The sequence below is a fragment of the Pan paniscus genome, chromosome 19 (genome assembly GCF_029289425.2).
Source record: "Pan paniscus chromosome 19, NHGRI_mPanPan1-v2.0_pri, whole genome shotgun sequence".
Lineage (NCBI taxonomy): Eukaryota > Metazoa > Chordata > Mammalia > Primates > Hominidae > Pan > Pan paniscus.
In genome coordinates, this window is record NC_073268.2 from 22802375 (window position 1) to 22830201 (window position 27827).

At 55.1% G+C, this 27827-nt stretch overlaps 2 protein-coding genes and 1 long non-coding RNA gene across 8 annotated transcripts in view; 2 read left to right on the forward strand and 1 right to left on the reverse strand.

The window, feature by feature from the left end:
* Window positions 1–433: 433 nt before the first annotated feature.
* Window positions 434–24811, forward strand: KCNH4 (potassium voltage-gated channel subfamily H member 4). 5 transcript variants are annotated; one of them, XR_610982.4, is made up of 17 exons: window positions 434–885; window positions 2729–2962; window positions 3278–3424; window positions 3528–3655; window positions 5455–5698; window positions 6016–6173; window positions 9739–9946; window positions 11434–11628; window positions 12059–12258; window positions 15182–15431; window positions 16047–16291; window positions 17585–17623; window positions 17795–18147; window positions 18419–18525; window positions 19429–19502; window positions 21310–22014; window positions 24584–24716. XR_610982.4 is itself a non-coding variant. In XM_034941840.3 (17 exons), exons 1-17 carry the CDS (start codon window positions 810–812, stop codon window positions 24786–24788), a joined length of 3240 nt encoding a protein of 1079 aa, XP_034797731.1. In that variant the 5' UTR covers window positions 434–809; the 3' UTR covers window positions 24789–24811. The 5 variants fall into 5 exon arrangements, 2 of the variants coding, with proteins under 2 accessions (XP_034797731.1, XP_034797732.1); XM_034941840.3 differs by having other exon boundaries at window positions 21310–21686; window positions 24584–24811; XR_610983.4 differs by lacking the exon at window positions 434–885 and adding an exon at window positions 1052–2085.
* On the reverse strand, window positions 24779–27428 carry LOC134729500 (uncharacterized). The gene is made up of 2 exons (XR_010110640.1): window positions 26993–27428; window positions 24779–26703 (listed from the first exon to the last, which is right to left on the reverse strand). It is a non-coding gene; the product is annotated as an uncharacterized LOC134729500 (long non-coding RNA).
* RAB5C (RAB5C, member RAS oncogene family) overlaps window positions 26654–27827 on the forward strand; it is a 29893-nt gene continuing 28719 nt past the window's right edge. The window contains exon 1 of one of the 2 annotated variants that reach the window (XM_063599043.1): window positions 26654–26809. The gene's annotated coding sequence lies outside the window, so the exon portion shown is untranslated. The remainder of the gene's footprint in view (window positions 26810–27827) is intronic. The other variant, XM_003813870.5, reaches the window with a different exon arrangement.

Consider the following 27827-nt stretch of genomic DNA (forward strand, 5'->3'; position numbering starts at 1 on the left):
AGAGGATATCACACGATTCGTGTCTAGAGCTGGGACTCTACCTGGTGGACTCCAAAGCTCTTTTCATTCCACCATGCCGTGTCTCAGTAGGCAGAGTTCGCCAGGCTGTCTTGGGAAAACTGAGGCAGGAGGTAAGAATGGTGCTTTCTAGAGTTGGGGTTTCAAGCCTTCCCATTGTCCATTCTCTACCAGCAAACTAGCCTCTTAACCCTTGCTATCTCACACTGGAGCTACTGGCCTGTGGGTGCTGCGAAATATATCAACTCCAGTAGGCGGCACTGTGAACCAGACACCAGCCCAGCGTGGACGGCGCGCGGGAAAACCCGCGAGGTGGAGCCACAAGGAGCAGCCAGGGAACCACGTGTGGGGGCGTGGCCAGCCTGGAAGAGGGCGGGTCTGTTAGTCAAGCCCCGCCCATCATTTCAGGCCTCCCCTCCCGGTGGGCGTGCCCCGAATTCTCTCCCCGAGAGACACGCGTGGGCCGCTCCCCTCTGGGAGGAGGGCTGCCCAGAGGGGTGCGGGTGTCGCTAGCGGCCCTTCCCCGTGTGGGGCCACGTGGCGGGTGCGGGCCGAGCCCGAGGGGAAGAACCTGGCCCGTGGGGAGGTGGGGGGGACCGAAACGGCGCTGAGCCGAGCCGAGAGCTACGGGGTTCGGAGCAGAGGCGGCGGCAGCGGCAGCGGCAGTAAGAGGGAGGGGAGGAGGCAGGAGGGCGCATGGGGCGCCCCGGCCCCTCCGACAGCGCGCCCCCTCCGGCCCGGCCGCGCTGAAAGCTCCCCAGCGCCGCGCCTTGAACCCACGCCCCGGGGCCATGCCGGTCATGAAGGGGTTGCTGGCCCCGCAAAACACCTTCCTGGACACCATCGCCACCCGTTTTGACGGAACGCGTGAGTGGGACGGAGGTCGGGGCTTGAGGTTCGAGCTGGGGGGCAAGTATCCTCGGGGTCGTCTCGGATCTCCTGGACATGGTGAGACCCGAGGCGAGGGGAGAGAATGGAGGTGCGGGTCTAGGAACTCCCAAAGCCGCGGTGCAGGAACAGGGCGGGGAGTGCCCTGCGAGGGGAGGAGGGGAAAGGGCCGAGAGCACGGGGGCCAAGGTTAGGGGGTGTGACTCGAGGCAGAAGAGGCTCTTTGTGCGGCAGAGCGGAGGAGGGGCCTTTGGAGCCGCCCACTCTCGGGCAGAGCTGTGCTGGGGGCGTGTATGGGGGTATCCGAGACACAGAAGTGGGGCAAAGTGGCCGGGCATTCTGGGGTCTACTCACAGACTCCAGCTCCCACTACCTCCAGAAAAAAAGGAGAAAAGATCAGACTTCAGCAGGACCTAGTTTGGATTGAGGTCGCGCGCCCCCAAATCGTGGGGCGTCAGTGTCTAAGGTGGGTGAGGCAGGAGAAGGGGAGCGGTCTGTGCGACGGTGGGAACTCCCAGCTCGCCCAACGCAGCTTGGGTTTCAGGTTCAGCACCTTGGACAGCCACATCACTCCTTCCCCGCCTCTTCTCCCGCCATTCCCTCTTCCCACTCTGGAACCCAGAGATTCCCCGCCCTCACCTCCCCCAACCCCGCCATTCCCTCGGGAACCCTGGCCGGGATCTGGATGGTGGGGGAGCGGTACCCGAGGGCGGAAACTGAGCCGCGGGGCCCTACCCTCTTCCCCACCACCTTGTTTCCATAGCGCCCATCACCGGGGCAACAGGCCCTGGGATGGAAGAAGGAGGCTGTGCCCAGAGCCCAGTGCCCCCCAGGCACCTTCAGTGTCCCCATCAGCCTCCCTGCCCCCAGACAGTCATCCCTCCTAGAGCACCAGGACTGGTTGTGTCACAGGCCCCATCTCTTAGCTGAGTCTCTGTCCCTGGATGGCCCACAGGAGTCCCCCTGGCCTCCCACCCATTGGAGCTGGAGGGAGACAACTTGGGTTCTGCTGCTGGGGGTTGCTGGAGCTATACGCTCAATGCCCTCTCCCATTAGACTTTGAGCAGTGGGGCAGATCCCCTGAAAGCAGCTACAAGAATGCTAAAAAGTGGACCTTCTCTGGAAGGCAGGGAAGGAGGACAGCACTCATCACTGTCTGCCCCCACACTAAGGAGATCTGTGAGTTTGGATAATCTCTGCCTTTTGGTTTCCTATCAATAAATGGGTGTGGTGTCATCAGAATCTCTGCCCTGCTTACTCTGTAATAGGAAGAAAGCCAAGTGAATGTGGGGAAAAAATTTCACCTTCTCAGAGTAGCACTTACCATGTGCTAGGACTTGTTCTCCCCAAGTTAACTCATGTAACTCTCACAACGACCATGTGAGGAAGGCCTATTATGCCCTACTTTGCAAATAAGGAAAGCTCAGGCACAGAAGAGGTCATCAACTTGCCCAAGGTCACACAGTTAGTAAGTGGCAGTGGAGGGTTGCAGGAGCCCAGGCTCTTACTCACCATGCTATACTGCCTTCTACAGTGACAGCTCACCAGTTGGAAGGCAGGGGGATGGATGGCATGACCTCCTGGGGTCCTTCTCCAACTCCCCGTTAGACCCTGCTTAAGTCCCGTCTCAAGTCCTTGTCTCTTTGCTCCAACTTCTCCAATTCTCAATTCAGAATATCCCAAAGTGGGGTCAGGAGCAACATGGAAACCTGGGAAGCTTCTGGCTCTGTGACTTCTAACCCCAACTTAGAGGAAGTGCTGCCCACCTGGAAGCTAGCTCACCTCCCAGCCTTGACCTGACCTTGACCTCTTCTTCCCACAGACAGCAACTTCCTGCTGGCCAACGCACAGGGCACACGGGGCTTTCCCATCGTCTACTGCTCCGACGGCTTCTGCGAGCTCACAGGCTACGGTCGCACCGAGGTCATGCAGAAGACCTGCAGCTGCCGTTTCCTCTACGGCCCAGAGACCAGTGAGCCAGCCCTGCAGCGTCTGCACAAAGCCCTGGAGGGCCACCAGGAGCACCGGGCTGAAATCTGCTTCTACCGCAAGGATGGTGAGGGGGCTCACCCCACCCTGCAGCTCTGCCTAGACCCCTAGCCTTATCCAGAGGGCACTGGGCACAGTAGGAGTCTGAGTGCTTGTCCCCACACTGCCACAAGCTGACTGTGACGGAACGTATCCCTGACCTCTCTGGTCCTGGGTTCCCCCATTTGAAAGATGAAGGAATCGGCTGACAGAATCTCTGAGGTTCCTTTTGGTTCTTGCTTTGCCAAGCTCTTAACTATGTCTAGGAGGATGAGAGGGATGAGGAGAAAGGCATGCCACGGGGCTGCCCATGCTCCTCCCTTCCCTCTCTCCATGCCTACAGGCTCAGCCTTTTGGTGCCTCCTGGACATGATGCCCATCAAGAATGAGATGGGGGAGGTCGTGCTGTTCCTCTTTTCCTTCAAGGATATCACTCAGAGTGGAAGCCCAGGACTTGGCCCCCAAGGAGGCCGCGGGGACAGTAATCACGGTAACAGCAAGTCCGGACGGGCAGTGTGAATGGTCAGAAGCCTTCGCCTAACCAGCCGCAAGGGATGTGCCCCAACGTATCTCTGCACCTTTCTTCCCAACAGAAAACTCCCTTGGTAGAAGGGGAGCCACCTGGAAATTTCGGTCTGCCAGAAGACGGAGCCGTACTGTCCTACACCGACTGACCGGCCACTTTGGCCGCCGGGGCCAGGGAGGCATGAAGGCCAATAATGTGAGTCCCACCCCCAACCCAACATCTCCCAAGTCCTCCAGCCTTGATTCTGAGGCACCCCTGCCACTGTCTCCCCACTTCCCTGTCTGTCTGGTGTCCCTCCTTGGCTTGCTCCTCTGCCCACCCATTTCCCATATACTACTCTATATGGTATATGCTCCATCCTATATCCTCCCCCAACATCCTTCTATCCCTATCTCCCTCATGCCCTTAGGTGATTGACATTACTTTGCTCCAATGATGTCACATTGCTCTAGCAGCAATGACCTCACCTGCCTGGGGGTGATAGGGTTATACCATGGGTGGTGAAATTGCAAGCTGCTATAGTTCTAGGGAGAAAGCCCTCATTGCAGGCCTGGCATCTAGACCTGTGTACCACCTCCTAGGATCCTGACCAAGCCAGGGGATTGAGTCCCCAACCCTCTGTTAGGGATACAGGGAATGCGGTGGGCTATGCCAGCCTCTGCTCCCTGCTGGGATATACCCAGCCTCCACTGGGCCCCCAGAACCCAAGAGGAACTTAAGGGAGAAGTTAGGTACCCCTCAAGCTAGGGCATGTGCCGATTTGTCATAGTCTTCTTCTCAAGTAGGATGAGTGTTGGGCCAGGCACAGTGGCTCATGCCTGTAATCCCAGCACTTTGGGAGGCCAAGGCAGGAGGATTGCTTGAGGCCAGGAGTTCTAGACCAGCCTGGGCAACATAGTGAGACCCCTTCTCTAAAAAAAAAAAAAATTAAAAATTATCTGGAGGCCAGGCGCAGTGGCTGATGCCTGTAATCCCAGCACTTTGGGAGGCTGAGGCAGGCGGATCACCTGAGGTCGGGAGTTCAAGACCAGCCTGACCAACATGGAGAAACCCCATCTCTACTAAAAATACAAAGTTAGACGGGTATGGTGGCACATGCCTGTAATCCCAGCTACTTGGAAGGCTGAAGCAGAAGAATCACTTGAACCCGGGAGCCAGAGGTTGCGGTGAGCCGAGATTGCACCATTGCACTCCAGCCTGGGCGACAAGAGTGAAACTCTCAAAAAAAAAAAATTATCTGGCTATGGTGGTGCATGCCTGTGGTCCCAGCTACTCTGGAGCCTGAGGGAGGAGGATAGTTTGAGCCCAGGAGTTTAAGGCTGCAGTGTTATGATGGTGCCACTGCACTCCAGCCTGGGCACAGAGTGAGACTGTTTCTAAACTTAAAAATGTAAAAATCAAGTTGGGTGAGTGTCAAGCCTTATAAATACCCTTGACAAGACATGATTGGTTCAAACAGGGGCCTGGGGCCGGGCACAGTGGCTCACACCTGTAATCCTAGCACTTTGGGAGGCTGAGGTGGGTGGATCACCTGAGGTCAGGAGTTCAAGACCAGCCTGGCCAACATGGCGAAACCCCGTCTCTACTAAAAATACAAAAATTAGTCAGGTGTGGTGGCATGTTCCCGTAGTCCCAGCTGTTTGGGAGTCTGTGGCAGGAGAGTCACTTGAACCCAGGAGATGGAGGTTGCAGTGAGCCAAGATCACGCCCTTGCACTCCAGCCTGGGTAAAGAGCAAGACCCTATCTCAAAAAAAAAAAAAAAAAAAAAAAAAAAAAAAAAAAAAGGAGGGCCTGGGAAATACTTGGCAGGAGAAGAAAATGTCAGGTGTCAGCCTCTGCGCCCCTCTCCTGGCCTTCTATCTCCTTTCATTCATGGTCAAAAGTGCCCTTGCAGTGCCCACCTGCTAACTTTCCCCATCCCCTGCCTTTCCCACCCCCCATCTTGGCTCCTCTTTCCCTCAAGTGTCCCCAACCGCCACCCCTCTCCCCTTAGAACGTGTTTGAGCCAAAGCCATCAGTGCCCGAGTACAAGGTGGCCTCCGTGGGGGGGTCTCGCTGCCTCCTCCTCCACTACAGCGTCCCCAAGGCCATCTGGGACGGCCTTATCCTCCTTGCCACCTTCTACGTTGCGGTCACCGTCCCCTACAATGTCTGTTTCTCGGGTGACGATGACACCCCCATCACTTCGCGACACACCCTTGTCAGCGACATCGCCGTGGAAATGCTCTTCATCCTAGGTCAGACCTTCTGCCTCACCCACCCTGGCGGGTCGGCTGGGGGGATCCACTTGGCCAAGCCTCACCCACTCCTGGGGCCCACATGACCCAGGCATTCAGAGCCCCTTCCTTTCTGCATCTTTAAGTCCCAATGGCCCATGTGTCCTGCGCCCCACAGCCTTCAGCCTTGTGACCTATCCTCCCTAAGGACCAGCCAGAAGCCCAATCTATCTCTCCATGCCTGCCTCCTCCTCCAGTCTCCAAAGCTTGTTCCCAGCTTTGTCGGTTTCTTGACCCCTTTGCCAAGGCCCCCCAGTAATAGCCTCTTGCACCCCCAGATATCATCCTGAACTTCCGCACCACCTATGTGTCCCAGTCCGGCCAGGTAATCTCTGCTCCTCGTTCCATTGGCCTCCACTACCTGGCCACCTGGTTCTTCGTTGACCTTATTGCTGCTCTGCCCTTTGACCTGCTTTACATCTTCAACATCACCGTGGTGAGTGACCTCCATCCCGCCATCCAGTCCAACCTCCCAACTTCAGCACAGCATCTTCCAGGAAGGGACTGACCCCAAACCCAGATATGCCCCTTCCCATCAATCCATCTGCAGATATTTATCAGGCACCTGCTCTGGGCATAGCCCTGTGCTAGGTACTGGGAGGATCCCGAGGGTCTGTGATCCTGGGGAGCTCAGCTCACAATCTTTGAGGGAAGCTGAGACAAATGAAAAGCTAACTATGGCTACCAAGGCGGCATTGGTCTGATGCCAAATGAGTGGTACTTTTCACATTTTTATTTAACAAACAACTGATGAGCATTTAGCTGTCTGCAAAGCACTGTGTGGGGCATGGCCACTGTGGGGAAAGGGAACAAGGATTCAGCCTCTAAACAGCCAAACTGGTGAGGGGGCAGGAATGCCACAGAGCACATCAGGGACAGAAGAGGTGAATGGGGGTGGAAGATGGGGCCCGGGTATGCTACAGAGGGGCTGGGCTGACCTTGGAGTTCCAGGCTGGAACATGAGTGTGTGTAAAAATGATCTGAAGTCTGGCCAGCACCTGGGAAGCAAAAGCGCCCTTGTTGGGCAGAGGCTGGAGGGGTCTGGGAAGGTTTCCTGAGGGAGGTGGAGATGGTATAGCTAGACCTTAAAGGGTGAGTAGGATTTAGCTGGCAGGAGATGAGGACAGCAAGCATTTGGGGGAGCATAGTAAACCTAGACAAGAAGGTAGAGGCTGTGGGGTGAATTCAGAGGCAAAGAATGCCAGGACCTGAGTCCTCACAGATCCCTGGGGACACCCTGGAGGTGCCCTGAGTGGTCATCTGTGGCCCCAGCCAGCAGATAGTAGGTCTTCTCAAGTCCAGGGTGGGGCAGTGCTACCCCGTGTCCCCAGGCCCCCTTGGGTGTGGGGCGGGCAAGTGGGGAGCAGTTTCCTTGTGTGCTCTCTCCCTGCACTCAGCTATAGCAGGAAACCACCTACACGCAGCCGAATTTAACTAGCCGCCAACGGGCTGTGGGCCTCCTCTCCTGGCTGTGCACACGTGTGTGCGTGCTCCCACACACGTGCATGTGTGTACGTCTGCCTCGAGGCTCTGACCATTCTGAGCAGATCTCCCTACCCCTCCCCAGGGGTGCGCCCACCCCTCTATGCCCACCAGGCACCATCAGCTGGGGAGTGGGAGACTACAGAGAGCCCCCTGCCCCTCCTCTCAGGTCCCTTTGGGAGCACGTTACAGTTCCCTATGTTCTTTCACACTCATCATCACATGGGAGCCCCACGGGAACCCTTCAGGGCAGATGCTTATCCTTTTTCAGAGGTAGGTACAGAGGCTCAGAGAGGTTCAGTGACTTGCTGAAGGTCACATACCTAGCAGGGGCAGGCAGGAGATTAGAACCAGGTCTCTCCACCCTGGGCAACAGGTGAAACCCCTTCTCTACTAAAACACAAAAAATTAGCCGGGTGTGCTGGCACGTACCTGTAGTCCCAGCTACTCGGGAGGCTGAGGCACAAGAATTGCTTGAGTCCCAGAGGTGGAGGTTGCAGTGAGCCAAGATAGCTCCGCTGCACTCCAGCTTGGCCAGGCGCAGTGGATCACCCTGTAATCCCAGCACTTTGGGAGGCCCAGGCGGGCGGATCACGAGGTCAGGAGATCAAGACCATCCTGGCTAACATGGTGAAATCCTGTCTCTACTAAAAATACAAAAAAAATTAGCCAGGCGTGGTGGCAGCTGCCTGTAGTCCCAGTTACTTGGGAGGCTGAGGCAGGAGAATGGTCTGAACCCGGGAGGCAGAGCTTTCAGTGAGCCGAGATTGCGCCACTGCACTCCAGCCTGGGCGACAGGGACTCTGACTCAAAAAAAAAAAAAAAAAAAAAAAAAAGAACCAGATCGCTAAACTTCCAGTCTAGTATTTTTCCAACATACCACCCTGCTTCCCAGGTAACCAGGGCCCCTGAGTGGATGGTCTGGTGAGATGAGGAATACCACTGGGGGCCAGAGAGAGGTAGAGCAGAGACAGAAGATGAGCAGGCACTGGCAGAGCTGCAGACTTGAAGGAGCCAGGCCTGGATATTCTAGTCCAAGGAGAATGACAGGAGTATCCCCAAGAGAGTGGCCCAAGGGCAGCTGACTGAGGGAAGCCCTGAAGAACTCAAGCTTGCAGTCAAGGGCTCTGGGAGCTGGGGGTAGGCATTAAACCCTGGCGAGGGTCCATATGGAGGAATCAGAGCCACCTCCTTTCCAGTTCCTTCACCTAAAATTAGAGAAAAATTGCACGAGGTGGTCCAGGAGCAGTGTAGGGCCAGGGCTGTGGGGAATGTTCCTGGAGGCCCAGGAAGGGGCAATGAGGGGCTTTCATACCAAGTTCCCCAGGCACTGCCCCAGAGCCTCCAGTCCTAGCTGCCAGGCTGCTCCCACCCAGAAGATAAGCCCTGCCCATCTCCAAGATTGAAGGGCTAATCAATATTGATAACCACAATGCAGATGGTACTTGGGGTAATATTAGTGAATATGGGACACTTACCAGGTACCATTATCTCCGTCAACCCCTAGCACAGCCCAGCCTCCCTCAGTCCCTGCTCTCCTGCCCCCTCAACTCTTCTGCTTGACTCTTCATCTGCAGCCGATCCACAAGAAGAAGTGTCCATAAACCTCCCCCAGCCCTCAAGTCCTTGCCTGTCCCCACTCCACTATGCTTCTCCATGTCTTGAAGGGGGGTCCCCATCACAATTGCTGCCGTCGCTACTGGGGCTCTGCAGAGACTGTTGCCTATCCCCTGACTCTGACTAGGGCCGGCTCCCCTACCATCTCCCAGTGCTTAGTGGCCGTAGAGCACAAGGTGGACTGTGGTGTCAGTTAGCCCAGATGCCCACCCTGAGTTCCAACTCTATCATGTCCTTGGTCTGTGACCTTGAACAAGTCATTAGCCTCCCTGAACCTCAGTTCATTCATCTGCAAATTAGGAATGATGATAATTGAACTAAAGGTATAAGTGTGTGTGTGTGTGTGTGTGTGTGTGTGTTGTTAAATAAGGATTACCAATGCTTAGCACAGTGCCTGGCTAAGCACATAGAACGTACTTACTAAGGCCGGGTGCAGTGGCTCACGCTTGTAATCCCAGCACTTTGGGAGGCCGAGGCAGGTGGATCACGGGGTCAGGAGATCGAGACCATCCTGGCCAATGTAGTGAAACCCTGTCTCTACTACAAATACAAAAATTAGCTGGGGAGGGAGGCTGAGGCAGCCTTGAATCGCTTGAACCTGGGAGGCAGAGGTTGCAGTGAGCTGAGATCTCGCCACTGCACTCCAGCCTGGCTACAGAGCGAGACTCTACCTCAAAAAAAAAAAAAAAAAAGTAATTACAAAGTGTTAGCCACTGTTTGTTTTATTGTTATTATTCCCTTGCTGCTGCATTCCCTGGCCACTTTCTCAGGACAGCAAAGATGTCTTTCCTGTTGCAGCCTGCCCTGGCTCCAGGTTGTCTGGTGGGAAGGCCCTGGGAGGGGACTCTGAGGGCTCGGAGGAGGTGTGCCTGCTGACAGCCTCCCCCGCCACCTTCCTGCAGACCTCGCTGGTGCACCTACTGAAGACAGTGCGGCTGTTGCGGCTGCTGCGGCTGCTGCAGAAGCTGGAGCGGTACTCTCAGTGCAGTGCTGTGGTGCTCACGCTGCTCATGTCGGTCTTTGCGCTCCTTGCCCACTGGATGGCCTGCATCTGGTATGTCATCGGGCGCCGGGAGATGGAGGCCAATGACCCGCTGCTCTGGGACATTGGTGAGCCACCGACCCCAAACTTTCACAGACCACCTGTCCACCTGTCCCATCCCCAAGCTGATGCCTCCACCAGTACCCACACCCCTCATCCCACATTCCTCTATCCATCCAACAAACATGCGTTGAACTCTTTCTGGATCAAGCATGGGAATATTGATTTGCAGACAAGGGCTCTGTTTTGGGGGGCAGGTTGGGGGGAACTCACAGCCTAGTGGGGGAGCAAGACCAGTGATAGTGATCAAAGTACAACGCAGGAAACACTCTGAGGGTGGAGGGTGTGTTTCAGGCAGAAGGAGCAGCACGTGAAAAGTCCCAGAAAGAGCTTAGCATCTCTGCCCCCATCAATCCCTTCTTCTCCAAGCTTCATGGCCATGAGCCAGGAGATAGCCCCAGGCCCTTGGAATCCCTCTGAAAGGCCTGTCAGATCCCGGGCATGGTCCCTGACACCTCCCTTTCCTTTACCCCACACCTAGCCCACCACATCAATATCACCTCTCAAATGTCCCGTGAATTTGACCTTTTCTCTCCATCCTCTCTGCCCCTTCCCAGTCCACTCCACCTCCCTTTCTCACCCAGGCCTGTGCAATAGCCTCCCTACTGATTTCCCAATCCCCTTCTCATCCCCTCCACAACCACCATCCTCACCACAGCCAAATGGGTGTTCCAGGATTCAATGTTGACCCACTACACTCCTTCTGGGATTCCTTCAGTGGCTTCCCACTGCCCTCCAAATGAAGTCCACACTCACTGCACACCCTGGGCAGCCCTGTGCCCCTTCTCTCCCCACCTGCCTTCCCGTTCTCCCGTGCTCCCTGCGCTGCAGCCACACCAGCCTCTCCCCTGGACCCAGGACATACTGCTTTCTCACGCTGGGCCTGGAACATGTTCTTTTCCTCTCTGGAATCCTCCCTCTTTTGTCTTCCCTCTTCACCTAGATGGATTTTCCGTTCCCTGCCTCACTTGGAACAATGTTCCTTCGGTTCCATGTGTCTCAACCAAAATGTCCTGTCCTAAGGAGCATGCCTTCCAGACACCATGTCCAGAACCCCCAACTGCCAATGGGTTGGCTTTCCCTAACCTGTTAGGATTCCTAACACACCCTATACAATACTTTCCTTCCAGGAGCTCACCTCCCACCTGTAATGATTTATGTCATGTCTCTTTCCCCTCCAGGCTATAGGTTCCACCAGGGCAGGGAGAGTGTTTGGCTGGGTCAATTCCCCAACACTTTGTATACAGCAGGTGCACAATAAACTATTAGAAAGTTTCAGGAGCCTTTGAACACTCAGCAATGTAGTTAGTTGGCGGCCTTGGAATGCAACTGTAACCAATGCACCATGGGGAGACACAGGCCCAGGCCACTCCCCACATTTCCTGTGCCAACCTGTGTATAAATACTTGCCGAAGGTCAAGCGTAGGTGGCTCAGGGAACCCTGGTTCTCCACCGCTGGCACAGCCAGGGCTCCCTGCATCCGTCCACCCTGCAGGCTGGTTGCATGAGCTGGGCAAGCGTCTGGAGGTGCCCTATGTCAATGGCTCGGTGGGCGGCCCATCGCGGCGCAGCGCCTACATCGCGGCACTGTACTTCACTCTAAGCAGCCTCACCAGTGTGGGCTTTGGCAACGTGTGTGCCAACACCGACGCCGAGAAGATCTTCTCCATCTGCACGATGCTCATAGGCGGTGAGGCCAGACCTGCCACGCCTCAGTGGGGCCCTGCGAAGCCCAGCATGCACGGGGAAACTGAGGCCCAGAGAGGGCAAGACATCTGCCCGAGGTGTCTACCCAAGTCCAGACAGTCACGCATTCATTCACGGACGTTTCCTGAGTGCCCACTATGTGCTGGCCCTGGGGATGCCACAAACAGGCGTGGACTTTTGCAAAGGGGATGGGAAACCCAGGTTCATGACCTAATGGTGGGGAGGCCTGAGAGGAGCATGGGGTGTTACCCATCTCTGGACCACTCCCTATTCCCCACCCTTAGTCTAGTGCCTGGCACCCAGTAGGCACACAGGAGCCCGCTGGCTCTTGGTCCAGGACAGGGTGGGTTTGGGAGCTGGGGAGGTGGCCAGAGGGGTGGCCGCCCCTGACAGGCCCGCTGCTGCTGCTGCAGCCCTGATGCACGCTGTGGTGTTCGGGAACGTGACAGCCATCATCCAGCGCATGTACTCGCGCCGCTCGCTCTACCACAGCCGCATGAAGGACCTCAAGGACTTCATCCGTGTGCACCGCCTGCCGCGGCCACTCAAGCAGCGCATGCTTGAATACTTCCAGACCACGTGGGCCGTCAACAGCGGCATCGACGCCAACGAGGTAGCGTGCAGGGTCTCCCATCTTGCCCTTGCCCTCCGCGTGGCCCTGCAGTGGGGTGGGGAAGGGGTCGCTGCCCCTGTAGCTTAAAATGGAGGCAGGCCGAACTCGGCTGCTCACACCTGTAATCCCAGCACTTTGGGAGGCTGAGGCGGGCAGGTCACTTGAGGTCAGGAGTTGAAGACCAGCCTGGGCGACATGGTGAAACCCTGTCTCTGCTAAAAATATGAAAATTAGCCAGCTGTGGTGGTGCACGCCTGTAATCCCAGCTACTAGGGAGACTGAGGCACGAGAATCACTTGAACCAGGGAGGCAGAGGCTGCAGTGAGCCAAGATCATGCCACTGCACTCCAGCCTGGGTGACAGAGCTAGACTCTGTCTCAAAAAAAATAAATAAATAAAATGGAGGCGCTGAGCGCGGTGGCTCACACCTGTAATCCCAGCACTTTGGGAGGCCGAGGTGGGCGGATCACAAGGTCAGGAGATCGAGACCATCCTGGCTAACACAGTGAAACTCCATCTCTACTAAAAATACAAAAAATTAGCTGGGCATGGCAGCATGCACCTATAGTCCCAGCTACTCAGGAGGCTGATGCAGGAGAATAGCGTGAACCCGGGAGGCGGAGCTTGCGGTGAGCCGAAATTGTGCCACTGCACTCCAGCCTGGGCGGCAGAGCGAGACTCTGTCTCAAAAATAAAAATAAAAATAAAAAATAAATAAATAAAATAAAAGGGAGGCAAACAGGGCCCGGGGGGTGAGGTATTGTTCACAAGGGCACACATTCGCCCAAAATACAAATTCTTGCTTCTTTACTTTTTTTCTTTTTTCAAGAAGGAGTCTTGCTCTGTCGCCCACGCTGGAGTGCAGTGGTGTGCTCTCAGCTCACTGCAACCTCTGCCTCCCAGGTTCAAGGAATTCTTCTGCCTCAGCTTCCTGAGTATCTGGGATCACAGGCACCTGCCACCACGCTCGGCTGATTTTTGTATTCTTAGTAGAGACGGGGTTTCACCATGTTGGTCAGGCTTGTCTCGAACTCTTGACATCGTGATACACCTGCTTCAGCCTCCCAATTTGCTGGGATTACAGGCGTGCACCACCACAGCCGGCCAAATTCTTGTTTCTTTGCACTTGAATAAGGGAATGAAAGAGCTCAGGGCCCAGCTGATGCGACTCTCCCTTCTGCCAACATTTCCTGAGTGCCTGCTTTGGGCCAGCCTTGGTGCTGGGCACAGAGAGCTTAGAGATGATGACACTTAGCCCTGGCCCTCAGGGAGACCCAGAGTGTTGAGGGAGGCAGAAAGATGAACAGAGAGTGCCGCGCTGAATGGGGCTGTAAAGGAGGGATGTTGGTGCCTTCAGGTCCTCATTGTGCCTGGGTGGGGAGGAGTCAAGGAAGGTGGCAATGCCAGGTAGAAATGGCCTTAGGGACACAGGCCAGAAGTGATGGCACAAAAGAGCAGAGTGAGCGCTTTAGGGAACTGAAAGCGGCTCAATAAGCCTGCAGGAATGGGCATGTGAGTGCTGCGGAGGGAGAAGGCAGGGCAGGAAGGCACGACATGGGCTGGGAGGCAGCAGGCCCAGCTCAGGGATGGCCTAGAATTTAGATTTTATCCTGCTTAATGTTTAGACTGGGGAGTGGTGTGGGGATCTTGGAGGGAATGGGTTGGTGAGGTATCTCTGAGGATCGGATCTGTGGGATGTGGTAATCTCCTGCTGGTTGCAAGAGAGGAGCTCAGAGTGACTCCCAGTTTTCTGGCTTAGGCCAAGGGTGGGGATGGAGGCATAACAGGGGGAAGATGGGCTTTGGGATGAAGGTGAGAGTCCCAGGTCAGACCAAGAGGAGGGTATAGTGCCTGGGGGAGGTCCAGAGAGAGGCTGCCCGGTAGGTAGATGGGAATCAGCTCTTGGCTGGGTGCGGTTGCTCATACCTGTAATCCCAGCACTTTGGGAGGCTGAGGCGGGCAGATCACCTGAGGTTGGGAGTTTGAGACCAGCCTGGCCAACATGGTGAAACCCCGTCTCTACTAAAAATACAAAATTAGCTGGGCATGGTGGTGCGTGCTTGTAATCCCACCTACTCGGGAGGCTGAGGCAGGAGAATTACTTGAACCTGGGAGGCGGAGGTTGCAGTGAGCTGAGATCGTGCCACTGCACTCCAGCTTGGGTAACAGAGCGAGACTCTGCCTCAAAAAAAAAGAAAAAAGAAATCAGGTCTGGACCCAGAGTTAGGGCTCAGGGCACTCAGGTAGTAGGGAAGCCATGGGGCCAGTTGCCATGATGCAGGGAGAGTGTGGAAAGTGAGAGTCCAGGGTGTTGGCTGAGGAAGAGGAGCCTGAGAGGAAATGAGGAAGTAAGCAGTGGGAGGAACCAGGAGGGAACCCTTCACAGGAGCCCAGGGGGACCAAGGGGAGAGTTCAACAAGCCAGGGTGGCCAAGGGGCTCCATATGAGGATGTGAACATGCAGTGTGGCCATAAGAGGTCATTGGTAGTGCCCATGGTTTAATAACAACTCTGCATTTTACAGACTGAGATACAGACTGGGATACTGAGGCCCAGCGAGCGGAAATGGGTTGCCCAAGGTCCACAGGGACTTAGGAGCCGAGCTGACTCCTGGTCTCCTGACTCCCAGTTGAAGGCTGACCCCCAAGTGATGGCTTCTGAATGATGGGGTTAAGTGACCAGCATGTAGCCACAGGCAGGGAACTGATGGGAGAAGACCTGGCCTCTGCCCCTGAAATTGGGTTGTGAGGTACACGCAGCAAGCAAAATTGAGGTTAGACACAGAGGTTGTACTGAAGGTCTGGAATGGGCGACTTCAAAGCAAGGGCAAGAGGAATTCTCTCTTTGAAGACAGCTCAGCACATTTGTAGACTCAAGTAGTAGCTGCAGGGGGATGGCCAGAATGACCTATGCCCCTTATGCAGTTACTGCGTGACTTCCCAGACGAGCTGAGAGCTGACATTGCTATGCACCTGAATCGGGAGATCCTGCAGCTGCCGTTGTTCGGGGCAGCGAGCAGGGGCTGCCTGCGAGCCCTATCGCTGCACATCAAGACCTCGTTCTGCGCTCCGGGCGAGTACCTGTTGCGCCGTGGGGATGCCCTGCAGGCACATTACTATGTCTGCTCCGGCTCGCTTGAGGTGCTCCGAGACAACATGGTGCTGGCCATCCTGGGTAAGGACATCGTCACCCCCTACTACCTACCCTGGAACCACCCCCCACACCCCCCACTGAGGACTTGGGAATGGCCAGGATTCTAGGGAATGGGATACCCCTCGTGGATGCCTACAGTTCCTGCTGAGGAGTACTCTCTCGGTCCCTCCGCCCTACGACCATCCCCTTTAGACAATTCCCCTCTGATTCTCCCCTAATCCCCTTGGGCATCCCTCAACCCATCAACCCTTCCCGGTGACTGTCCCCCAGCTCAATTGATCCTTTCCCATTGCTCCACTTCCCAACCCCATTGACCTTTCCCCAGTGACCCTAAACTCCATTCACCTTTACCCTCTAACTGACCTGACCCCTCCGGCCATTGTGATTTTTATCACCCAATTCCACTGATCGTTCCTCTGGCCCTACTCACTCCCACTGACTGTCTCCCAGCCTTACCAGTCATTCTGCACTGACCTTTTCCCAATTCCATTGGTTATTTCCACCAATCCCATTGACTGGCCCACCTTCAACCATCCTTCAAACACACTGACCACCCCTCAAATCCACTGAGCACCTCCAGCTGATATCCTTTCGTTCTCACTGCCCCAGCTGACTGTCCCCATCCTTTACCTACAGGGAAGGGGGACCTGATTGGAGCAGATATCCCTGAGCCGGGGCAGGAGCCTGGGTTGGGAGCAGACCCAAACTTCGTGCTAAAGACCAGTGCTGATGTGAAAGCTCTGACCTACTGTGGCCTGCAGCAGCTGAGCAGCCGAGGGCTGGCTGAGGTCCTGAGGCTCTATCCTGAGTATGGGGCTGCCTTCCGGGCTGGCCTGCCCCGGGACCTCACCTTCAACCTGCGCCAGGGCTCTGACACCAGTGTATGTACACCCCTGATGACCACCATCCTTCCAGAGTCCCTTCCTCCAAAGCAGACCTCCCCAGCCTGAGAGTCCCATGAACCTCCCTCCACCCTAAAAACACATGCCTGAAGCCCAGGCACCCTCCTCCATTGCCCCTTACCTGCTTCATACCTTCCAACCCCGCTGACACTACACTGGCCATCACCCAGGCCCCTGGCCGTCTCTCATCGCCATCTACTCCCAACTCTACTGCCCCATCTCCTGCTGACCACCCCTCAGCCCCACCCCAGACTCCTGACTCCTTCAAAGGACCCTCCCTTTGTTTTTGTTTTTGTTTTTTTGGTTTTTTTTTTTTTTTTTTTTTTTGAGACGAAGTCTTACTCTGTCGCCCAGGCTGGAGTGCAGTGGCGCGATCTTGGCTCACCACAACCTCTGCCTCCTGGGTTGGAGCAATTCTCCTGCCTCAGCCTTCCGAGTAGCTGGGATTACAGGTGTGTACCACCACACCCGGCTAATTTTTGTATTTTTAGTAGAGACAGCGTTTCACCATGTTGGCCAGGCTGGTCTTGAACTCCTGACCTCAGGTGATCCACCCACCTCGGCCTCCCAAAGTGCTGGGATTACAGGCATGAGCCACAATGCCCGGTCTTGTTTTCGTTTTTGATTTTTTTTTGAGACAGTCTGGCTCTGTCACCCAGCCTGGAGTATAGTGGCGCCATCTCAGCTCACTGCAACCTCCGCCTCCCGGGTTCAAGTGATTCTCCTGCCTCAGCCTCCCAAGTAGCTGGGATGACAGGCATGCATGCCATGCCTGGCTAATTTTTATATTTTTAGTAGAGATGGGGTTTCGCCATGTTGGCCAGGCTGGTCTCGAACTCCTGACCTCAGGTGATCCACCCGCCTCAGCCTCCCAAAGTGCTGGGATTACAGGTGTGAGCCACCATGCCCAGCCAGGCTCCTCCCTTTAGAAACAACCCCCTCATGTGCTCCTCTTTCAAGCCCCTCTCTGGACGGGGCATCATGCATCATGCCCTGGGGGTTCCTCTTCTCTCACCAAATGTCTCCTGAGTCCACTTTGTTTTAGGCTCTGGGCCAGGCCTGTACATTACACCTTGGGCCTTGGTCTTTTGCTGCTTTTCAGTCTCACTTTGATATGCAGTGTTTGTTTGAGTTAGGGTTATAGTTTCTGACTCAGCTCCACAAAAGACTCCACATTCTCAACCCCATAACCCTGTTGGGTGGGACAGGGAGGGTCTGCGCTATGGCCGCGGGAAGGCAGGAATCAGCTTGAACTCTCCTATGTCCCCACAGGGCCTCAGCCGCTTTTCCCGATCCCCTCGCCTCTCCCAGGTAACACCCACTTCCTGGGTGGGGTTGAATTGCCCTGGGGAGAGGGTGAGATGGGTAGCAGCATCCCCCTTTCCATGGATGGGGAGCTGCATCCGCCGGCGAAGGCTCTTACTTAATGAAGGGGTCTGTTGTTCACTGTCCTGCGACATCAGCTGCCCCCTCTGCCCGCAGCCCCGCTCAGAAAGCCTCGGCTCCTCCTCAGACAAGACGCTGCCATCCATCACAGAGGCCGAGAGTGGCGCGGAGCCTGGGGGTGGTCCCAGGCCCCGACGGCCCCTCCTGCTGCCCAACCTCAGCCCAGCACGGCCTCGGGGCTCCCTGGTCAGCCTTTTGGGCGAGGAGCTGCCCCCATTCTCAGCCCTTGTCTCCTCTCCTTCCTTATCCCCATCCCTGTCCCCTGCCCTGGCTGGCCAGGGCCACAGTGCCTCCCCTCACGGCCCCCCCAGGTGCTCTGCTGCCTGGAAGCCCCCTCAGCTTCTCATTCCCCCACTGGGAACCTTTGGACCTCCGGACCTCAGTCCCCGGTGAGACGCCAGCCTCCCCTGCTTTCCCAAAACCCTTACTGGCTTCCAGAACCTTCTCTGGGCTCTATCCCTGGCGTTCCAAACAGTGCTACATTCCGTCTCTGCCCGTGTGCCCACCGCACCCTTCCAACCACAGCTTGCAACCCCAACCCACTTTGACTGCTGCTCTTGCTCCGCCCCCTGGCACTGCTGCCCCCAGTCCCCCTCTGTCTGCTCTGCTCTGGCCCTTACCCTCACCCCATGGTGCTGATGAGCACTGCCCTGTTCCCAGGATAGTGGATGGCATTGAGGACTCTGGCAGCACAGCTGAGGCCCCTTCATTCCGGTTCAGCAGGAGGCCTGAACTGCCAAGGCCCCGCTCCCAGGCGCCCCCTACAGGTAAGGGCCAACAGTGGACTTCAACCCCGTCATCCATCTGCCCATCCACCTGTCCATCCATCCCATATGTAGTAGGGGCCTACCATGTGCCCCTGGGAATACACAGATTAAAACAGACCTGGCCCACGCTCTTGGAGTGAGTCTAGCAGGGAGACACCTCTGTACACAGATAAACAATTCCAGATGCTAAATACCATGACAGACAAGAACAGGACTCTGTGGTAAAAGAGGAAGGTGCTCACTCGACTTCCTTGCAGAGGAGGGGATGCTTGGGTTGCTTCTTAAAGGGTTGGTGGGATCTTGAAGAGTGGAGCAAAACAGTTATTGAGCTGGGCATGGTGGTTCATGCGTGTAATCCCAGCACTTTGGGAGGCTGATGAGGGTGGATCACCTGAGGTCAGGAGTTCGAGACCAGCCTGGCCAATATGGCAAAACCCCATCTCTACTAAAAATACAAAAATTAGCCAGGCGTGGTGGTGCACACCTGTAATCCCAGTTACTTGGAAGGCTGAGACAGGAGAATTGCTTGAACCTCGGAGACAGAGGTTGCAGTGAACTGAGAGCACACCACTGCACTCCACCCTGGGCAACAGAGTGAGACCCCATCTCAAAAAAAAAAAAAAAAAAAAAACAATTGTTGAAAGGCATGAAAACCAGAGGGATGCTGTGTTCAGACACCAAAGAGAAGCTCCGTACCAAGATGGGGCAAGGGGCAGGATGAGGCTGGAGAGTTACACAGGGGCCTCAGAACCAGGCTAAGGAGTTTAGGTTTCCCATCTTACAGACCCTAGAGCTTTGTCTCCCCCTGCTCTCCGCCTGCCCAATGACAGGAGGATTCCAGCCCAAGTTATAGGCTCAGGTATTAATGCTCCATGAACTCACCTGCATCCCTTCACCCTGCAGGGACCAGGCCCAGCCCAGAATTGGCCAGTGAGGCTGAGGAGGTGAAGGAAAAGGTTTGCCGGCTGAACCAGGAGGTGGGTTGGGGCTGGCTCAGAGACGTGCCTGATATAACAGCATTTCAGACCCGACACGTGGCTCACTTGAGGTCAGGAGTTTGGGACCAGCCTGGGCAACATGATGAAACCCTATCTCTGCTAAAAAATACAAAAATTAGCCAGGCACCTGTAGTCCCAGCTACTCTGGAGGCTGAGGCAGGAGAATCGCTTGAACCTGGGAGGCGGAGGTTGCAGTGAGACAAAATCGCGCCATTGCACTCCAGCCTGGGCGACAGGGCAAGACTCTGTCTCAGAAAAAAAGAAAAAAAAAGAGAGATATTCACGCTAGCTAGATGACCTTGGGCAAGTCCCACAACCACTCTGAACTTAAACCTTGGGCAAGTCCCACAACCGCTCTGAACTTAAACTTCCTCATCTAAAATGGGGAAATAGTAATATGTGCTTCCCAGAGTTTTAAGGATGAAATGAGAGTGCATATGTGCCTGGTCCAATCCCTGGCATGTCGTAGGCACTCAGTACCAGTTGGTTTCCTTCCTCCCCGACTGGCTCAAGTTTCCCAGCCTGATAAGAGCATCTCTTCTCCCTCCACCACTGTAGGACTCTTTCCTGCCCAGGCCCCACCTCTTTCCCTTACCCCAGCCGTGGGTAATGAGTGCTAAGCAGATGCAGGGGCAGGGGACAGGGAGGCTGAGAGGCCTTCAGGCCTGGGGGACCTGGATCCAGATGTCTGAACTCTGTCCAGGAAGAACCTAGATTCTATATGCTGAGGCTCAGCCTCTGCCTCCTCCCCAAGGGATCTCAGAGTTGTCACCGCAGAGCAACCAGGCCCAGCCCCTGGGAGCCGGCCTTCCCTGTGTTCTGATAAACATCGGGCATCCCAGAGGGGCGGTGCCTGGGCTGTTTCAGGCCCTGGGGCCTGAGCGGGGCTGGCTCTTGTTCAGCAAGCTTGAGGGCAAGTCCGCTCAAGGCCTCAGGCATCCCTCAATTCTAGGCCAGTGGTTCCCAAACAAGTATCTGTCAGAACTACCTGATAGGCCGGGCGCGGTGGCTCACGCCTGTAATCCCAGCACTTTGGGAGGCTAAGGTGGGTGGATCACGAAGTCAGGAGATGGAGACCATCCTGGCTAACACGGTGAAACCCTGTCTCTACTAAAAATACGAAAAAAATTAGCCGGGCGTGGTGGCACACGCCTATAGTCTCGGCTACTTGGGAGGCTGAGGCAGGAGAATCTCGTGAACCCGGGAGGCGGAGCTTGCAGTGAGCCGAGATCGCGCCATTGCACTCCAGCCTGGCAACAGAGTGAGACTCCATCTCAAAAACAAAAAAAAAAAAAAAAAGAAAAAAAGAAAAAAGAACTACCTGACAACCTATTAAATGCAGATTTCTGGGCCTCTTAGGATTGGGAATGTCTGGGGCGGAGCCCAGAAATGTGCCTTTTCAAAAGTTTCTTAGTTGATTCTCTAGTCGCTGAAGTGTGAAAAGCACTGATAGAGACCCTTGAGCTTGTGTGATGGGATCAGCTGAGAATAATAAGGCTGTCACTTCACAGATGTGTGGCCTCTTTGAGCACATTTTTTAACATCTTGGGAAAGCTCGCGCGCGCGTGTGTGTGTAGGGGAGGAATAGCAATATCTGCTGCCCCAAATCCTTTCTGGAAAGAGACTGGGGCATTTTCCATCTAGGCAAAAATAACCCTCATCCTGCCTTTTTCCCAGGGTGGCCATGAGCAGAAAGTGGCTGCGAAAGAGCTTTGTAAACTGGAGAGGGGGGTGCACCTTGTTATTACTGTGGCACCTGTGAAACAACTCGATGTGTTTTCAACAGATCTCTCGTCTCAATCAGGAGGTGTCTCAGCTTAGCCGGGAGCTGCGGCACATCATGGGCCTGCTGCAGGCCAGGCTGGGTCCCCCAGGCCACCCAGCAGGCTCCGCTTGGACCCCAGACCCTCCTTGTCCACAGCTGAGGCCACCATGCCTCTCTCCTTGTGCGTCCAGACCACCACCCAGCCTCCAGGATACTACGCTTGCTGAAGTTCACTGCCCAGCCAGTGTGGGGACCATGGAGACAGGGACCGCGCTCCTGGACTTGAGACCTTCCATATTGCCCCCCTACCCCTCAGAGCCTGACCCTCTGGGACCCTCTCCAGTGCCAGAGGCCTCACCCCCAACCCCAAGCCTCTTGAGGCACAGTTTCCAGTCCAGGTCAGACACGTTCCACTGACCCTGGCCCAGGGCCCAGGCCTGTCTGGGGTGGGCGCTGCCGCTCACCACTCAGGGAGGACCTGGGCCCCTTGGCTTCCTGCCTTGGGGTCAGCAGCCACCAGCTGGCCTGGTTGGCTCTGGATTTCTGGACTTTTTAATGAAGCGTGGTTACCTCTGACGCTATTCCCTTTTCCAAGCCTTCCCCAACCTCCCCCTCTGTGAGGGGAGCCACCTGAGGGCTGTGGAACCCAGCAGGCATGAGATGAACCGCAGTGCCCATTGGGCTGGGCAGATGAGATCCTACTTTCTCCCCAGGACCTGGAGGCAGGTAGAGATGGGGGAGCAGAGGGGATGGGCAAGGGACCCAGCTCCAGCCTAGGACATGAAGGGAAGACCAGACAGGATCTTAGCGTCTATAGCAAGAGAGACAAGTTGTAGGATTTTGCCTGAAGATAGCTTAGTGATATTGTGAGGTCTTCTGTCTCAGCCCCTGGGTCTCTGCTGAAGACCTTAAGAGCAATGTTACCTAGAGAGGGGTAGGTTTGAGATGTTGCTTGGAATTTGAGCAACCCATGATTTCTTAGGCCGCCCACCATGAGCCCAGGCTGGAGAGGCTCACCTCATCCCACAGCCCACACAGGAAACAAACGGATGGCTCCAGATATGTACTCTTCGGCTCTCACAGCATTATTTTCAAAATATGAGTTAGTTCCAATATTAAAAATGAGACAGGGCCAGGTGCGGTGGCCCACGCCTGTAATCCTAGCACTTTGGGAGGCCAAGGCAGGTGGATCACCTGAGGTCAGAAGTTCGAGACCAGCCTGACCAACATGCAGAAACCTCGTCTCTACTAAAAATACAAAATTAGCCGGGCATGGTGGCACATGCCTGTAATCGCAGATACTCGGGAGGCTGAGGCAGGAGAATCGCTTGAATCCGGGAGGCGGAGGTTGCAGTGAGCCAAGATCGCACCACTGCACTCCAGCCTGGGCGACAGAGTGAGACTCTGTCTCAAAAAAAAAAAAAAAGAGACAGGTTATATAGGAATACAGATATTCCAATTTCCTACAAAATGTAGCACTGGGCACAGTGGTTCATGCCTGTAATCCCAGCCCTTTGGGAGGCCGAGGTGGGAGGATCGCTTGAGCCCATGAGTTTGAGATCCACCTGAGCAACATAGCGAGACCCTATCTCTATAAAAAAAATATATATATATTTTAATATATATATTTATATATATATTTATATATAAATATATATAAATATATATATAAATATATATATTTATATATATATAAATATATATATTAAAATATATATATATTTTTTTTTATAGACGGAGTCTCACTCTGTCACCCAGGCTGGAATGCAGTGGTGCAATCTCGGCTCACTGCAAGCTCCGCCTCCCGGGTTCATGCCATTCTCCTGCCTCAGGCTCCCAAGTAGCTGGGACTACAGGCGCCCGCCACCACACCCGGCTAATTTTTTGTATTTTTAGTAGAGACAGGGTTTCACCATGTTAGCCAGGATGGTCTCAATCTCCTGACCTCCTGATCCGCCTGCCTCGTCCTCCCAAAGTGCTGGGATTACAAGTGTCAGCCACCGCACCCAGCCTATAAAAATATATATATTTTTTTGAGACGGAGTCTCACTCTGTCGCCCAGGCTGGAGTGCAGTGGTGCAATCTCGGCTCACTGCAAACTCCGCCTCCCAGGTTCACGCCATTCTCCTGCCTCAGCCTCCCGAGTAGCTGGGACTACCGGCACCTGCCACCACACCCGGCTAATTTTTTTGTATCTTTAGTAGAGACGGGGTTTCACCATGTTAGCCAGGATGGTCTCGATCTCCTGACCTCATGATCCACCTGCCTTGGCCTCCCAAAGTGCTGGGATTATTTTGAAAAATATTTTTCAAATTAGCCAGGTGTAGGCTGGGCATGGTGGCTCACGCCTGTAATCCCAGCACTTTGGGAGGCCGAGGCAGGTGGATTACCTGAGGTCTGGAGTTCGAGACCAGCCTGACCAACATGGAGAAACCCCATCTCTACTAAAAGTACAAACATTAGCTGGGATGGTGGTGCATGCCTGTAATCCCAGCTTCTCGGGAGGCTGAGGCAGGAGAATCGCTTGAACCTGGGAGGTGGAGGTTGCAGTGAGCCGAGATCGTGCCATTGCTCTCAAGTCTGGGCAATAAGAGTGAAACTCCACCTCAAAAATAAATAAATAAATAAATAAAAATTAGCCAGGTGTAGTGGTGTGTGCCTGTGGTCCCAGCTACTCTGGAAGCTGAGGTGGGAGGATCTCTTGAGCCCAGGAGGTTGAGGCTGCAGTGAGCAGTGATCACACCACTGCACTCCAGCCTGGGTGACAGAGTGAGACCCTGCTCAAAAAAACAAAACAAAACAAAAAAAACCTCAGGACATCAGGCTACCGTGGGCCAACATTCCATCTGGCAACAACTGGCAATCAGCTGGGCTGGGTGGCCACTGTCCTCTTTAGATGGGATCTGCTCTGCACTCTACTTCGCAGTCACCACATTTCTTGATCATCTCCCGACACCCAGCTAGCTTCCCTTGTTTGAAATTTTTGTTTGGTCTCTGTGGGTATTTGAGTTCTCAACACTTGAGTGTCCATCAGAACTACCTGAGATCCTATTAAAATGCAGATTCTGCCAGGCTCGGAGGCTCAAAAAAATAAAAAAATAAAAAGCAGATTCCTGGGCCTCATCCAATTTGGAATGTCCGGGGTGGAGCCCAGGGGTTGAGTTTGCAACCCCTGCCTTACCTAACAGTGTGTTCCCAGGTCCCTGTGCCCAACAGGTGCTTTTTGGGCCCAGTAATGTCTGCTTCTACTCCTAGGCGTGGGTCTGTCAACATCTCTGTTTCTGTCTCTCTGCAGGCTGTCTCTCAAGGTGGTCTCTTCTGCTGCTAGCAACTCAAAAATCCCAACAGCACTCCCTATCCTTTCCCTGACCCCAGACCGCTGCCAAGCCTGTTCTCCCCCATTACAACATGGTCTCACTCAGGGCCTGGACTGCTCCAAAACTCGCCCAGGTCTCCAGCTCTCCTCTACCACCCAACACCCTGGGCTCACTTTTGGATAGGAAATAAACTCTTTATTTTTGTAGTTATTGGCTCTGGGTGTTTCTGGGGGTTACTCTGAGAGCCCCAGGGCTTTGGAGGAGCCAACACAGCAATCACTCCCCACCCTCACCTTCGTTGTACCCCAGGGCCCAGCTGCTATCTCTAGGAAGGGCAGAGGCACCAGCCAATCTACTTGGCACCACATTCACACCACCAGGGGCCCCAGGGTTGAGGAACTTAATTAGTCACTATGGGCCTATTATACCCCCTTCTCTCCCCTGCACCCCAGTCACAGCCATATATGCACACAGTATGTGGGAAGGACAGAGTCCTGGCTTTGGCCCACCTCCAGCCTTGGAAAGGTAGGCCTAGGGGACTACCCATCCCTCCTGTATAAGGAACTGTTCCAGAGCTGGGTATGGCAAGGGGGCTGGGGGAAGAGCTTGTCACCAGCCAGAACCTGCTAGGAATCCCACTCTGCCCCATCCCCTCTGTCCTCCCAACAAGCCCTCTCTTCCCTCTTCCTTTTCACTTCTCATGAACACTGGCACGGAAGTGGGGATTGTGTGTTATGGGTGTAAGAAAGAGAGACGCCCTGATGACCAGATGGAACTAGATGTGGGCACAGTTTTGTGGCAGGTTGTCCAAGACAGGTAAATTCTCCAGCTGAGGCTCCAGGATATGCCTGGTGTTGGCGTTGTAGGCACAATGGCCACAGCTGTCTCCGGTGAGCTTTGATTCCACAAAGGTTTTCAGTAGTGTACCTTGAGGATGAGATGCAAAAGAAGAGGAGGTACTGGTTTGTGTTGAGAGGTAAGGGTGGGAGGAATCAGGAGCGAGCCCAATCCATATTGAGAGGAGCAGAAGAAACAAATATTCCTGATCCATAGAGGGGGAGAGTGCAGAGTGGGGGTGGTTCTAGTCTTTATTTACGGATGGAGAGGGCCGAGGCAGAGGTTGTCCAGCTCTGTATTCCGCGTCAGAGAGAAGAGCTGACCCTGGCTAGGAGCAGGGGAAGGCAGAGGCAGAGATGGTCTTTGTGCCGGCCCCCGCACACACCAAGTAGGAGGTGGTGGCAGAAGCTCTCCCTTTGATCTCACCCAGCATCCTGCAGAGAACTCTTCCTGCAGCGCTTTCCTCACCTTCCCGATCACAGACGCCCCTGGCAATCGGGCGGACAGTGCAGACAAGGGCTTCTCCAGATCAGCGAGTTCACAGGACTGAGGCCTCGCGTACATATTCATTCGCACCACGTTTTTTCTTTCCCAATTCTGCACACACAATCCTCCGCCTTCTTCCAACGCTCCACCACCCGCCTTCCCTCGGGGCGTCCGGAACCGGCGGTGACGCGGATGGCAGGCTTAGCCTTAAAAAGTTCCCGGCCGTAGGCTGGGCGCGGTGGCTCAGGCCTGTAATCTCAGCACTTTGAGAGGCCGAAGAGGGCGGATCACCTGAGGTCAGGAGTTCGAGACCAGCCTGGCCAACATGGCGAAACCCCCGTCTCTACTAAAAAATACAAAAATTAGTCGGGCGTGGTGGTGCGTGCCTATAATCCAGCTCCTCGGGAGGCTGAGGCAGGAGAATCGCTTGAACCCGGGAGGCAGAGGTTGCAGTGAGATCGCACCACTGCACTCCAGCCTGGGCGACAGAGTAAGACTCCGTCTCAAAAAAAAAAAAAAAAAAAGTTCCGGCCGGGCTCCGCCTCGCAGTCAGCCGGCTCCACCCTAAGCCCAAGTCCCAGGCAGCCACTGACTCCTCCCAGCGCTGCGAACTACAAGTCCCGCGATCCCTCGCGCGCTCCCTACCGCCACTCCCGCGTTCCTACCGGCGCCGCTGGGTAGGTCGGCCAAGAGTGCCTCCCATTGGTCTCTGCCCTGTCAATCACCTGGGAGTATTGAGGGGCGGGGCGGAGGTGGAGATCCGGATCCGGAGCGGCTGAAAGGCGGAAGTGGAGGCCGGAGCCTGGGACACCGCCGGGGGGGAGAGAAGCGGATCCTGTCCGAGCCCCGGCCCCAAGTAACGCCGCCGCCCCGGAGCCGCCGTGAGTATGCTTGTCCCAGGACCTGGTGTCTCGCCTGCGTTGAAGCATCTCCAGGGCAGCCCTTCCTCCCGCCCAGCCCCAGTTTAGGGGGATACTGACCCCTCCCCCGACCCGTAGACCCCTCTTGAGGGGCTCCCCAGGCGTCGGGCCATAGGAGGTGGGGAGCTTCTTTCCTTAGCTTACCTGCCTTTCGTGAGCCTTAAGGAAACCGCTATGACTGTCCTCTGGCCTGTCCATTCTAGTTGTGGGAGAGAGGTACCCTAAGTTCCGCTCCCCCTGCTTCCAGAATCGGAGGATCTTTGCTAGGTGTGAAGGAACCTGTCCCTCTTCTCTTTTAGAAGTGACAGGGAGTGCTGTCTGTCGCCGTTTTCCTTCCTCCTGTCCCACAAAACCAGTTGTCCCCTCTAGCCCTAGAGGAATATCTCGATTTCCTTTGGGGGAGGGGGGTCGTCTGGGTGAGACCGTTCCACACGCACAGAAGTGTGTGTGCGCTCCCGCAACTCCTTACTTCCTCTCTTTCCTCAAGCCAGAGAACCAACCAGGACCTCAGCAGAGTTTAAAGTCACTTACTAGAAATGAGCTGTTTTCCTGCTTTGCCCCTTCTGTCTCCCAGCCCTGTCCTCTAGTTATGTTGTTCTTTGAGTGTCTCTCTCTTCCTGCCTCTGAAGAATTTAGCTGAGGTTTGCTCAATCCTAGCTACAGATCACAGATCAGGGTGGATGTGCCCATTCATTATCTTCTTTCCCCTCCCCCCTTGCTCCAGGCTCAGCCCTGTCCTCCCAGAGCACGTGAGTGGTTTCCCAGCCGCCTCAAAGGGACTGCTTTTCTTGGGACTGCTGTCCGTGTGTCTATAGGGAGGAGAATAAGACCCAAAATGAGGAGTCTGGAATTGAAGGGCCATCTCTTTCCCACTCCCAAACACACACGCATACACCTCCCTGAGCAACAGGTCCACACCACGCCAGGGTCTGTCTGCAATCCCTTCAGGGCTTGGACTTGTTACTGAGGACTAAGTCAA